Source organism: Lactuca serriola, chromosome 8, assembly GCF_051521515.1.
Source record: "Lactuca serriola cultivar US96UC23 chromosome 8, Lser_US96UC23_V15, whole genome shotgun sequence".
Classification (NCBI taxonomy): domain Eukaryota; kingdom Viridiplantae; phylum Streptophyta; class Magnoliopsida; order Asterales; family Asteraceae; genus Lactuca; species Lactuca serriola.
In genome coordinates, this window is record NC_136415.1 from 68,211,848 (window position 1) to 68,226,263 (window position 14,416).

At 33.6% G+C, this 14,416-nt stretch overlaps 2 protein-coding genes and 1 non-coding gene across 4 annotated transcripts; 1 reads left to right on the forward strand and 2 right to left on the reverse strand.

Moving 5' to 3' along the window:
- Positions 1–3,830: 3,830 nt before the first annotated feature.
- Positions 3,831–9,098, reverse strand: SIK1 (Protein kinase superfamily protein). Of its 2 annotated transcripts, none has more exons than XM_079013471.1 (17): positions 8,365–9,098; positions 7,957–8,045; positions 7,762–7,869; positions 7,443–7,641; positions 7,183–7,235; positions 6,913–6,975; positions 6,519–6,563; positions 6,407–6,442; positions 6,247–6,302; positions 6,053–6,134; positions 5,836–5,967; positions 5,590–5,719; positions 5,336–5,492; positions 5,117–5,246; positions 4,756–4,956; positions 4,144–4,229; positions 3,831–4,038 (listed from the first exon to the last, which is right to left on the reverse strand). In XM_079013471.1, the coding sequence occupies exons 1-17, from the start codon at positions 9,038–9,040 to the stop codon at positions 3,939–3,941; spliced, it is 2,343 nt and encodes a 780-aa protein (XP_078869597.1). In that variant the 5' UTR covers positions 9,041–9,098; the 3' UTR covers positions 3,831–3,938. The 2 variants fall into 2 exon arrangements, with proteins under 2 accessions (XP_078869597.1, XP_078869598.1); XM_079013472.1 differs by having other exon boundaries at positions 8,388–8,612.
- A 1,824-nt stretch (positions 9,099–10,922) lies between these two features.
- LOC145070607 (coenzyme Q biosynthesis Coq4 family protein / ubiquinone biosynthesis Coq4 family protein) lies at positions 10,923–12,703 on the reverse strand. The gene is made up of 3 exons (XM_079017557.1): positions 12,540–12,703; positions 11,767–11,958; positions 10,923–11,683 (listed from the first exon to the last, which is right to left on the reverse strand). Exons 2-3 carry the CDS (start codon positions 11,950–11,952, stop codon positions 11,195–11,197), a joined length of 675 nt encoding a protein of 224 aa, XP_078873683.1. The 5' UTR covers positions 11,953–11,958; positions 12,540–12,703; the 3' UTR covers positions 10,923–11,194.
- A 78-nt stretch (positions 12,704–12,781) lies between these two features.
- On the forward strand, positions 12,782–12,853 carry TRNAT-CGU (transfer RNA threonine (anticodon CGU)). Its single transcript has one exon. It is a non-coding gene; the product is annotated as a tRNA-Thr (tRNA).
- The last annotated feature ends 1,563 nt before the right edge of the window (positions 12,854–14,416 follow it).

A 14,416-nucleotide genomic window follows, 5' to 3' on the forward strand; every position in this document is an offset into this window, starting at 1 on the left:
ACATTTAAAAGGTTAATTAAGGGGTATGAACTCACCTGCAGTGGGTGGATCGGATGGAAGTATAGGACAAGTGCTTGGTGTCAAGTGAAGACTTAAACACACACAATGATCCTAATAACATATAAAGAAATATGTATATATACAATTAATGATTATAACACTAATTAGACAAGTACAAACATTCTAAGGTGTGGAAAACACTTTGGTCAAAGTGTTAGGAGGCCATTGGGTTGCAACAAAGGAGTATAAGGCTTTGTAAGTGAGTTTATGGTCCATAGACCATACTTGTTGGAGTTTATGGCCCAGAGGAGTTTACTCCTGGCCGTACACTCTCAAATGGGTCACTGGTGATGAGGCTTAATGTTATTATGTCTTAATTGGTTAAGTGTTCCACGGCTTAAACAAGATGCTAGGTGAGTTTAAGGTCCAAGAATGACCTTATATTGAGTTTGCGGTCTGGGGACCACTTCCCCATGAGTTTAGGGCCGTAAACTCATGGTATGAAGTACCATTTTGTTTCTTGAAGTCCCTAGCTCAATGGTGTAAGGTTCTATACTAAGTTCCAAGGCTTGGTAAGGTGTTAGGATGCATTTTGCCCCAATAAAAGGGGTTTACGGCCCAAGAACATGCCTTGGCCATAAACTCCTTGGATCATGTGATTCGTTATGTTTTCTAAGCCCTAAACATGTTAAACCTAGTGTACAATGAGTTAGAACAAGATTACTTACGATCTAGGAGCTTGAATGGTCGTTTTTGGCCAAGAACACTAGTGTGTGTTCTTGGTGTTCTTGGTGAAACTTGAAGATCTACAAAATGGAATGATTTCACGGATGAAATCATGTAAGATCACTAGTTCATGTAAGATATCAACTAATTAGGACAAGAAGCTTATGAGTTTTGAAGATCGGGGACGAAGATCCCGATGATACTTGAGAGAAAACTGAAGTTCTTGGGTTTGAGAAGTGAGAAAAATGGCTAGAAATGGTCAAAACTCATATATATATATATATATATATATATATGTGTGTGTGTGTGTGTGTGTGTGGGAGTTCACGGCCCTCTTGAGTTTACGGTCGTAAACTCCATGTTTACAGCCGTAAACTCCATCTTATGGAGTTTAGGGCATGAATTTTTGTGCTGAGGCTTTAGCAGTTACTTTATAACACTTGTTCCTTAAGTGTACAAGGCTTGGAATGCTCAAACAGACTCCTAATTGTGCTAAAAGATGGCAGAAATGAGTTTGACTTTCAATGAAGTATTTGACTGTACAGGATAGAAAATTTCGGGTTGTCACATTTAATGCCTTGGAAACCATTTGCATGTATAATTAGTGAAAACATAGATCCAAGGTATTTAGGGTTGTATGTGCACCATAGGATGTTGTACATCGTCATTTTCCCATTACATTCATATAGTGATCTTCTCACATAAACGGTAATGTAAACTATTTTCTGATAAAGATAGTCATATGATTGGGAAAAACACTCACTTTTACAAAAGAACAAACATTCAGAATAGTAGGGTCTTGGTAGAATACCACTCTCCTTTTTAGTAGAAAATATAGGATTTTCTTGGAAGTATAAAAATATTTACGTCAAACACTTACAAACTTTACATCAAACACTTTCATCAAACTTATACAAACATTTGACACTAAAACACTTATGAACTCACCAGCTTTAATGTTGATCTACTCTTTCAAAATAACTTGTATTCTCAAGTCACCAGTAGACAGGTACCGATGACCAGGTTTTGAGAAGACGGAGCATGTTTAAGACTCGTCTTATATTTTGATTCATATTTTGGTGTCTTTCAAACTACACACGAAACACACGTGTATTAAAATATATTATTAATGCAATGGATGATGTTGTTGCTTGTTTTACTATTGTGCATTGTTATGATATTGTACATTAAGTCCTCCGCCCCCGAACGTTTCCGCCGTTCTGGTTTGGGGGTGTGACAATAATAATCAGGATCCTGTGATATATGTAAGGATCATGTGGCTTCAGAAATATTAAGGATCCTAAATATGATTTTGGGTCCTGGCCCTAACAGATATGATGGTGGTTTGGGTGTGGTAAGTTTTTGTGCTTTTAACAGGGCTATGCTCATTTGGCGGCGTTAGCGTTTCTTTCATTCTTTGGATTCTATTTGGATGAGGTCTATTGGCATGATATATGGTAAGGATGTTGAATGCACTTCTTTGATTCCTAAGAGGTCTTGGGTTGGTCCCTGGAATGGTGTCATTCATTCCTTGCACCATTTGAGAAAGAGAGCGAGAGGGTTTCATCTTCAATCCCATTGCCCTATTAAAATTGGTGATGAGAGTCTTACTTCTTTTTGGCATGATGTGTGGATAGACAATGTGCCTCTTTATATGAGGTATCACAAGATTTTTTTCCCTAGATACTCATATACATTCTTCGGTTAGAGATCGTTTTTCGATTGGTTGGGTTATGGAGTCTATACAATGTTCCCCAATAGGGGATATTGAGGTATCCCAGTGTGATGATCTTTTGAGTCTGATGCAGGAGTTTCATTTGGATTCTTCTTCAGATAGGTTAGGGTGGTTGTTAGATGTCTCTGATACTTTTTCAGGTTTCATCGACTCGAGAGTTCTTGGATAGTGGCACGATTGTGACAAGGGGTATGGAGACTTGTTGGAATAATTGAGTTTCGATTAAAGTCAATGTCTTACTACAGGGGATGAGATTACATAGTATTCCTACTATAGAGAATCTCTTACAGGGGTATCCTTTTGGATTTGATTTTGTGTACTATTTGTTCCAATTCAGTTGAGACGATTGATCATATTTTTCACAAGATGTGTGGAGTTCGTAGATATTTGGGTTTGTGTTGTGGTTTGGCGGGGAATTCAGATCCCTAAGCCTCTTACCATTCAGACTTTACTTACATGGTCTGATTCCATTAGAATGAGAGGTAGTTAAAGCAAGGTCTTACAAATTGTGGTGATGACGATGTTTTTATGCATTTGGAATTTTAGAAATTTCACTATTTTTGGGATGGTGATATCCCTAAAAAGTCTAGTATTTTTTATGACATGATAGATCATTTTTCTATTTCTAACAAATAGTATTAAGTTGGGTTTCTTGGTTATAAAACCCTTTTTCAGCTTCAATTTTATTGTAATGAGTGTTTTCTAACTTGTGGCTATTCAAAAAAAATTATACATAGCAAAATAGTAGAATAAGAATTTAATAAATACTATTTGGTTGATATAGAAAACAAAATAAGTATACCCAGTCTAGGATATATAATAGATTTTACACTAGTTATGTCAACTAGTAATAAACAATAAAAGAATTATCATTGAATATTCTCTATAAACACCCTCAATTTCAATTTGCTATTTTCTCTGGTAAACTTTACTTTCTTTCGGCTATCATTGTCACTAATAAAAGTCGTATGTTTGCGATGTTATTATGTAGAAAATAACCATTGAAATAAAAACCCTTTCCCTCTATTTCATAAATAATAAAATTATATTCACAAGTCTTCAAATTTTTAAGTGTTCAATATCCGATTATCCTTAAGAATAACTTTTAATTTCTATCGATTATGATAATGTTATTATATATTATTTAATCTTTTTATAGAATTGTCCATCATTAATTTCAACGTTCATTTTTTTTCCTCATAGGCATATGAATATATTAGCTATTTTATTTTATAAGAAAACAGGAATAACATTTCCCTGGATTATTCAATCCACTAATTATCAGAAAATCAAAGTTAAAATCACTAATTACGGATTACAAACTTACAAGACATTATGAAAGGAAAGTTAAAGCAGTTGCAAATCTTCCTGGGTTTACTTACCTTGTATTGACATTAACTTATTATATCAAGAATTTCACACAACGATATTACAGGTTAAAGAAAATATCTAGAAATATATATATAACAGAGACATGCTATAACCTTAAAATAGTTCGAAGGGTATCACAAAGGTTCTGAATCGTTTGTTGTTCTTGAGTCGCCTGTAGTTCCTGCAACGGCATCTCTTCATAGCACCTGCCACGTCAACAAACAATTGAGTCATCCATTCATGTAGCAACTATCAAAATAAACATTTTTTTCCCAATATTATTAATATGAATATGATGTCAATTTTCTTACATTTTATGATATGATAAAGCTTGTGCGAGATTCATCAATGTTGGACTTGAAGTGAGTCTTTGGTAGACACTTGGAGGAAGAGGCAACTGCACCACATTAAAAGATCCAATAATTACATCCACGTCCACACGACAGGTTGTACTGTGTTTGACATGAATTGAACTTGGAGACTGTGATTGATGTCAACGAGACAAATATTTCAATTTCTTGCCCCACCCAAAAAAAAAAGGCGGGGAAAGGTACATGCTCTCGATCTATTGTACGTTCAAAAGACGAAAATGCCCTTCTCATCCTCATCATCGAAAATAACCTTGGAAATCTTGTGGTCCCGTTCAGTTTAACAAACGCAGCCTTAGGCTGCGTTTATTACACGGGACTCGACAAAGTTTCTAGGGCCGTTTTCGATGATGAAAATGAGAAGGGCATTTTCGTCTTTTGAACGTACGATAGATCGAGAGCGAGTCCCAATCCTCGCCTTTTCTTGGGTGGGACAAGAAATTGAAATTTTTGTCTCGTTGACATCAATCACAGTCTCCCAGTTCAATGCATGTCAAACGCAGTACAGCGTGTTCTGTCATGTCATGTATAGAGGGCGGGGGTGGGGGTGGGTACCTCATTCTGTCTTCGGTTCTTCTTATTAGACTGTCCATCGCTAGTGAAAAGGTCTTGTAATGCTTCAACAGCGACATTTCCAACATTATCCAAATGTTGACTTCCAAGCACATTCTCAGACAACAATGCAATTGGAGATATATCCGTTGCCCTTAAAAATGGAATCGGCACTGTGTTCCCAGCAGCATATATCGACCACAGCTACATATACATATATGTGTATGTGTTTGTATATATATATATATATATATATATATATATATATATATATATATATATATATATATAACAAAATAAATCAAGATATAATCCAAAGTATGTTGCCATTCCTTGCATTTAAATATTCAAACTTTACCATTACCTTGTCTAGTGCTTTGCGATTAACACCTTCATTCTTAGTTGTCCCCGTGATGACACCACCATTGGTTCCCGTAGCTTGTGATGTGGGTTCGGTACCCGGTGTTTCAACTGTAGTAACTTTCTTGGTCAACCTGAGAATGTGCATGGTCAAACTACAAATTCACACTAAAACATGGATATCATATTTTTTTAGTTTAATCTATATGATATAGAAACATACCATGGACTAACTGAATCTTCTCCAGGATCAGCCATTGACAAGATTTGACCATGTGCTGACGAGGATGAGGGCTCTTTAGTCATTTGAGCCGACGGTGTTTTAGCAGCTGTTTTCTCTATATCAACTCCACCATGGATTATCACGCTTCCAAAATCACCTGCTCACATTCAATATTTTTTTTAACCAACAATATGATATTATAAATCAACAAGATTTCTTTTAACATTAAAAACTGCTATTTGAAGAGAGAATACCTTCTCTTTCCTCTTCTAGAGCATCAGGTTTTACTGAACCACCCACAAGAGGTACTCCTCCATTAGGCACTTGATGAGGTTTAGATGGAACAGTATCTCCATATTCTTCATTCATTTTTGCTCCAAGTGTCTGTGTGCATTTAATAACATAACAGTAAATAAAGAGATAAATAAATAAATAAATAAATAAATATATATATATATATATATATATATATATATATATATATATATATAGTTATATACCCCGTATCCAGGTATGGTCTCTGAAGCAACATGTTCTGCTTCCAAAGCCATAGCAGCCCTATTTATCTTTGCCTTCTCAAGCTTGGGCAACATTGCAGAAGCTCCAGATTTGCATTTTTCTATGAATTTATGCTGTTTCAAGTGAAGTGTGTATATTACAAACAGAAGGGTATATTTGTCATTTATATAATGTATAACATAAGCTACAGTAGCATACCTTTAACAGCTCAGAAGCAGTGGGGCGTATACGAGGGTCTTTTGTAAGGCATTTTGCAATGAAATCATGGAACACAAGAGACCTGGAACAGGAAACATTATTAAAAATATATATAAAAAAACCAGAAATGCAAACACAAAAAAAAATGATTAATCTTTTGTTTCCTAATAATTAAACAAGAGAAAAGGACAAACCATTTCTCTTTATCTTCAAGCATAGGAGCTGGTTCAATGGAAATCATAAATAACACCTGTGTTGCAGGTATTAAGCACGTTAATTTTCTGAAACTGAATTATTTAAACATCAGAAATATAAATATGAAAATAGAATAAATATACAAGGACGATTACTAACCCTCATTGGATGCACATTTGATCTTGGAGGAAGGCCCTGAAAAAAATAAAATATTATTAAATGAGAAAAAGTTTGAGATTGACAACAATGGTCTAAATATCAGTGAATATACCTCAGCCATTTCTATTGCAGACACCCCAAGGGCCCACACATCTACCTGGAAAAAGAAAGTACATCATACAAAACAGTCAGTTTGACTTTGACTTGGATTCATCAAACATGCAAATGTCATAATGTTTAACAGCCTACTTTTGGAAACTTATATTCCCCATGTCAAATCATATAAAGGGTTTGATTTATAATTCTATCTAAGATCAAATTCCATTTTTAAGTGGCTATAATTCTTGAGAATCAAAGTGGAGTGCTTTATCAGTTAATCAAAAGCATAAAGCATTATCACAAAATGGAGTGCTTGATCATGTTAGCAGATGTTAAACAATAGCCATATATGAAAGAAGATCACAATGAGTCACATATAGATATAAGGTAAAAAATGTAAAATTTACCTTCCCATCATATCTACTTTCCTGGATAACCTCTGGAGCCATCCAGTGGGGAGTACCAATAAACTGAAAAACAAAATATGGCAATAAATTAATTTAATCTTGAAATATAAATGTTAATAGTGCTGTTTGAAGAATTCAATTCACCTAATCATCATCAAAAGATGAAGAATACATGGGACTAATTTAACTAACAAGGATGAGCTTATGAAAAGATGAAAACAGAAAAACTAACCAAAACATAGCAATCTAAGAGTAATTTAAAGCAATTACCGTATTACGTTTGGACATTGTTCTTGTTAGTTGTGCAGCAACACCAAAATCACCTGTTGATGATGTGAAAAGTGAAAACAATTACTAAATATAAGAAGAAGAAACTGTTGATTCAAATGTTGAAATGGTAAAAACAAGACAATAAACAGACTTCAAGGACTAGAGTCTAGATATATGATCAAAGTAGATCATCTAGTAAAAGAAAACATGAGAAAGTGAATCTGAAGTAATTAAAAGAACATGTTTTTATCAGAACTTACCCAACTTCACCTCTCCTTGTTCAGTTAATAAAATATTACCACCCTTAATATCGCGATGCACTTTGAAAATGGAGTGCAAATAGGATAAACCCTTCAATGCTTCAGTACATATATATGCTATTTGGTACTCCTCTAAAGCCTCATCAGTAACATTCATTAAATCAGCAACACTTCCTCCACCACAATACTCCATTACAATCTGCCAGCAAATTGAAATATTCAGTATGATGTATCATGTAAGGAATCATCATCAATAAGAAATAGAGAAAGAACACAATTGATGGAAAAGATAGAATTATTGTGGGAAGAGTGTTCATACCCAAAGGTACTCCTCACCCTGATAGCTTCCTAAATAACGAACAACATTAGGATGACTGCATTGCTGCAACATCTCTATTTCACCACGAATTTCTTCATACCCTTCTTCCTGATATATATAACATAGCAAAAGAACTTTCAGAAGTCGATCACTTAATCAAACACAAAGATTATAGCATATTAGCATACTGCATACCCCTTCAGATAATGATATCACTTTGATTGCAACCATTTCTGAAGTTTTTAAATCACGAGCTTTGTAAACAGACCCATAAGAACCTTTTCCTGTTATTACCAAAAAGACAGCTTTCAGTAACTTTGTTCTACATGGATAAAATAGAAAGAAGACCAACTGAAAGACTATTTGCTAGACCTCCTCATTTCTTTAGAACAATAAAGGTAAACAGATTGATGAGAATTGCAAAGATTAGGGTAATTAGTAGGTTAATCCTGATTTTGTTTAGCTTAAATCCAGTTGAAATTCGTGTGAAGAACAAAAAAAGCCAATGACTGGATTACAAAAAACCATAAGTCATATAGCAATCGAGATATCATACATATGATTGTAAAGTAGATTTCACCGGAAGAAACATGAATATTGTACCAAGTTCATGAAGCAATTCGTACTTGGTAGATGGATCTTCTCTCGTAACACTATCCGCAATCGAACCCGAAGACATTTTACTAGTCTGCTTCCGTGAATACCCTCCTTCTTCATCCTGTGAAGATGATGTTGGCGTAGCACTCCCTTTCCTTGGCCTCCCAAATCCTTCTCCTACCGCCTGCATACTAGCAACCGCCCTACTCATTGTTGACATCCCGCCACTGCCGCCACTAGTCCGCCGCACAAATGTCCCGGATACTGACTCACTCTCTGTATCCTTCGATCTCACCACAAACGTCCCAAAACCAGTGCCTTCTTCATCTTCATCTTCTTCTTCGTCGGATTCCTCTCTCCTATACGGAGATTGCACGCGTCTACGATCAGGTTTTACAATCATTGTGCCGGAGATGCTTTCTCCATCGTCGTCGGAATCTACATCGGCTCCGAAGTCTTTCGGCAGGCGCTTGAGGAGAGGAGGTAGTGATTCGTCGTCGTTTGGATCGTCATCGTCTTTACATAGCATTGTAGCGTATATATCTCCTGCATCTACCTTTTTAGGGTTCTTTTGAGTTTGGGCATCGTCATCTTCCTCATCGCTATGAACTACAAACGTTGAGTAGAGCTCTGACTTTGTCGGCTTTCTGCTCGTCCGGCGAGCAGCCGGAGAAAAGTCCATCTCTCCGGGTGCAAGTGTGTGTGTATCTATCTGTACCGGAGTCCAGGTTTAACAGCCACTGTCAAGAATCAAGATGAAGAAACATTAATATTTTCATGTTTTGCCCTTCAACTTTTAGTATGCTTTTAAAAAGTCCTGAAAAAGTATATCTATTGATTATTTGATTAGGGATAACAAATATTTGATTTGAACCAAAAAAAAACTGAAAATCAAATTATATTAAATAAAATCAAATGTTAATTTGGTTTTTGTTTGGTTTCAGAGTAAATAAAATTATAAATTTGATTTATGGTTTGAGTTTTGGTTTCATTATAATTGAACCATAAACCAAACCGAATTACCGAATTTAATTTATTTATTTATTCATTAAATAATTTGTATTTTAATATTCAAGTTAAATCCAAACAATTTTTCTTACGGTGTAGAGTGTATTTTGATTTTAAATACTTCATTATTCATTGGTTATGTATTTTTGATTTTTTGTATTTAACTACTATGAAAAATTGAATCATAAATTTCTTGTTTGGAACATTGGAACTCATAGGTTTTACTTTTAGCCTTAAAATTTGGTTTTTATGGTTTTCAAACCAGACCAAACCAAATTGTAATTTGGTTCTTTGTTTAGTCGAATAGTCTTGAATTTGGTTTGGTTTTCTTTTTAGTTTGGACCTAAAAAAAATTCAAATTACAAGCTACTAAACTACCATACATACTTTTAAAAAGTATTTACGATATAAATAGGTGACAAACTATCTAAAACGATTCAAAAATGTTGTCAAAATGTAACAAATTTTCATTTTCACTTTTAAAAAACCATTGTAAACTGGAATTATAATATTTTGAAAATAAAAACAAAATGTATTACCTACTGACAACATTTGTAGTTCAATAATATTTTTAAAACGTTTAAGATATCTTGTTACTCGATATCCCCATATATTATTACCTTGAAGGTTAACTCTTCAACCACTTTAAGGTTGGCAACTTGGCATGTAACCACTTTTGAGATGCGACTATCACATAATTTGAGTATATATCTTTAATTTGAACAATTGGATTAGTATTTCAATAGTAGCCATTTATAGAAATTTGGTATACGTTTTAAATTTCAATCCATGCTTGAATAGAGAAAGATTTAACTTATATCTTATAAGTGTTTATGTTTGTTTCTACGAAGCAATGTTGTAGCGGTTTTAGATCCAATACGACACTGTAAACCTCCATCGGTGGTGATCAATATAGTAGGAAAAGTTTTGCTACTTACTAACATTTTCAATGAGAATCTATTAGATGTTAATTTATATTTGGCTTTGTCATTTGTCATATGGTTGATTGTGTTATAACTAATTGTCTAGATGCGAAGAACTTTGAGAAGTATGATGATGCAACCATTGATCACTCGAGACATATATTAATTGTAGAGAAATGATAAAGAAACAACTCACTCACTGAAATGAATGAAAGTGTTAAGTGAACCTAAAAAGCCGACTAGTGTTATTGAAATGAATTATTAGAACTTTCCTTAGTGAAAACCCATAAGTGAAGCAGTTTGAGAAGTATAACGACATAATTTGGATTAATTTATACAAAATGGATTGGACAATATAAATAGTGCTTAAGGAAGGTTTTCTTATAACATATTTCATCTTATTTATAATTAACGGTAAATTTCCATGATAAAAAAAAAAATTAAAAAAAAAAAAAAAATCAAATGTGATTACATGTCAGCCTTAAATTGTGGAGGGGCCAACCTTCGAGGTAATAATAAATAAGAGATAATGACATAAATAGATAACAGACTTATATAAAACGTTTTAAAATACCATTAGACTATAAATATTCTCAAAATGTAACAAACTTTCATTTTTGTTTCAAAAGACGATTGTAACCAGAAAAACCCTATTATTATCGGTTATAATGGTATTTTAAAAACAAAAATAAAAGTTTGCTACCTACTGACAATATTTATTTAGTAAAACAAAATACGTAGACAAAAAAAACACCCCTAATAGTTATTTTACACAACCCTTTATTTCAACTCTCTCAAATCTCCTAATAAAATCTAACCGGTCCCACATCCAACATAGGGCAAGTAAAGCACAGTCTTCGTCTTTTTACCTGATCCCTGATTTATGGATTCTCACCTCCTTACTGTTAAACAGTAGGAGCGGGAATGATACCCCATCTCCTCCTCACATCCTCTAAATCTTCATCAAAATGCTTCTCATAATAAACACACATAAGGTCAGTGGCTTTCATACCTGCCCGAACTGCCCAAGGAAAATAATGACGATAAAACAACACCCGTTGCTTGTCACTAAACCTAGCGGTCCCACCAATAACAGACAAGAAACACATCGGAAGCAACATTTGCTCAAATTCTATGACTTTCAATGCTGACTCACCAATCAAATTTGTTGGAAGGCCAAAAAGGGTGTGCCAAAAATCATGCACTTCACGTGCACGCATGGCGACATATGCCAGCTCATCAGTTTCCATGAACCTTACAGGTGGCCTATCGTCTGGTGAGAAGTTTCTTGATCCCATGAACTTTGCATATGCTGCCCCAAACGTGTTCTCGGGCAGGTCCCACGCGTGCCCGACATTTTTGGAGATGACACGTGGCCTATCCAATAGTATTTCCTGAAATATAAAAATAGTTATCATGTTTTTTTTACAGATAAAGAAATAGAAAATAAAAGATTTACATTTAACAGAAAACATACTCTGCCTTGAGGGTTTGATTTCATTCTTTGAAGAACTCTTTGAAAAGCAGGTTTTCCAGTTGTTTCCCCTAAAGCAGCTATCAAATCGGCTCTTCTTGGATCCACTAATGCACCAACTGCAGACCCAAGGGCAACTGCAGCCTGCTGCCAACCCTTAAGTCTCACTCTGCCAAAACCTTCTGCCATTGTAAGCTGACAAAATTCAACTTTTAAATCATGATAAAAGAAACTCACATTGTCATTTTAACTATCTAAATCATTTCAAACATAAAGATTGCTAGATAAAACTGATGATAAGCATTAGATGAGATGATGATAGTTGTCATTTTTCCCTAAACATATTGTAAGGGCTAATTACAAAAGGATCCACCAAGGATTTGTTACAATTCTATGTCTATTATCCGCAACTACATATAGATGCACCAAATCCAAGAAGTTCTGAATTCCCTTGTTAGCTAGAGCCCAATTGAATTGTCAAACTTAATCATCCACAGATACACAAACATGAGGATCAAATTTCATCATCTGAGATTTTGTATAAATCATTGTGGAATTTTATCAAACAGTTGGTGCTCATAAAATAAACACTACAAAAAGTTGAAACGAAAACAAATACTACAACGACGACAATTAGGGGTCCATTGAAAAACAAAATCCTTTTCTCAAATACACTTCATCTTCACTACCAGCGGAGATGCAACAAGCACATAAGAAACATTCAAAACACAAAAAGAAGCAGCAATATTAAACGGAGGACCTAGAAAAGGCAATACCAGCAAAGAGAGGAAATCGCTGAAAAAGTTCCGGAGAGGAATTGAAGGTGGTTCGAATAGAACAGTTGAGTACTCGACCTCAATTGCTTCTGGGCTTGCGTTTCTTGAATACTCGACGCTCGATGATTTCTTGATCGATGGCAGCAAATTGAAGAAAGAGAGGGAAGAATCGATGAAATTAGGGAATAGATGTACTTTTTTTTTCTAGATTTATATAACTTTATATGGATTGAATCAACAAAGCCTACGTAGCATAGTGGTAGTGCGTTCCCTTCGTAAGGGAAAGGTCGAGAGTTCGATCCTCTCCGTGGGCTAATATTTTTAATCGATTGTTCAATTACAGTTTTTGATTTTTGAGTTACAAAATGCCCCCTGTTTCTTTGAAATTGTTTATGCATGCCCTCTCTATGTTTTTACTATTTAGTTTAAGTCCTTTGAACTTCAAAACGAAATCTTGATGTTGGAACCAATTAAAAATTACAATAGTAGCCTTTTAAAGTACTTTGAACTCTAAAAGACTTCTTGTATAAATACTAGTTATGATCATGGTTCTAAATAGTTTTAAATAGTGCGTCATGGTGCACCCTTGTATAGCCGTTACAAAAGCATTCATGCGAGTTTGTTAAGCGTGAAACCTAAATAACGTGTTAATGTGCGTCTTATGGCATTATGACACGAGTTTTTTTCAATGCGTTTTTTTTTCTTTGATCGAACCTAAAATAATTGATTTTTGTTAACTTTTGTATATTAAATATTAAAATAGCACTTATAAAAACTTGATATATTTGATAATATTCAATAGTTATATGGTTTATTTTATTTAATGTATATAAAATAGTCAGGTTTTGAAAAGCATCATGGCTCGCCAAACTCGCCATGACTTAAATTTGACGTTGTCATCAAATCACGCCTCATGTTATTTAAAACATTGGTTATGATTTTGAAATTTAATAAATGATAGCTTTTTAGAACATATTATAAATTTCATTCCAATCATCTCTTGAACCTTTAGCCTAAACTTGACCAAGAATTTTTCCATCAAAATTTGATATGAAAATGGCTCAATTGTTATCTAATGGGTTAATGTCATAAAAATCCTTATGTTTTTAGAGTTTTGTCGGTTTTGCCCAAAGTTGAATTTTATGTCCGTTTTTATCCTTATATTTTCCAAAAAAATGTTTGGTTTTACCCTTTTAACGGTGATAACAGGGTTTTCAGGTTACCATTATTTTATCTTCGCAAAAATAACTCTTAAGTTTATAATATATTTACGTTTTTACCAGTAATTTTATAAATTTTTTTATACTTTTACCCTAAGTATTTTTTTTCATATTATACGTATTCATGCAGAAAAATCGTATTTATATACAAAAAAAGTTTAATTAAATATTGTATTTACATTTTTTTAAATGTTATATCTTTGTGTATGTGTGTGTGTGTGTATATATATATATATATATATATATATATATATATATATATGGGTCTTTTTTCACCAGATAAACCGTTTAAAATGTAATAAAAAACAAATTAATATGTTTTTAGAACTACAAATACATACTTTTATGTATTTAAAAATATACATATAAATAACAAAACTTGTTCAATTATAATTCATAAACGTGTTTATATATAATATTAAAAAATATATAAATACAACATTTAATTAAACATTTTTTCGTATATAAACACGATTTTTTTGCATGAATACATATATTATGAAAAAAATACTTAGGGTAAAAGTGTAAAAAAAGTTATAAGCTTAAGGGTAAAAACATATAAAAAAATGTAAATTTAAGGGTTTTTTACGAAGTTAATATAATGGTAACCTAGAAAATCTATTATCACCGGTAAAAGAGTAAAAACCGAATATTTTT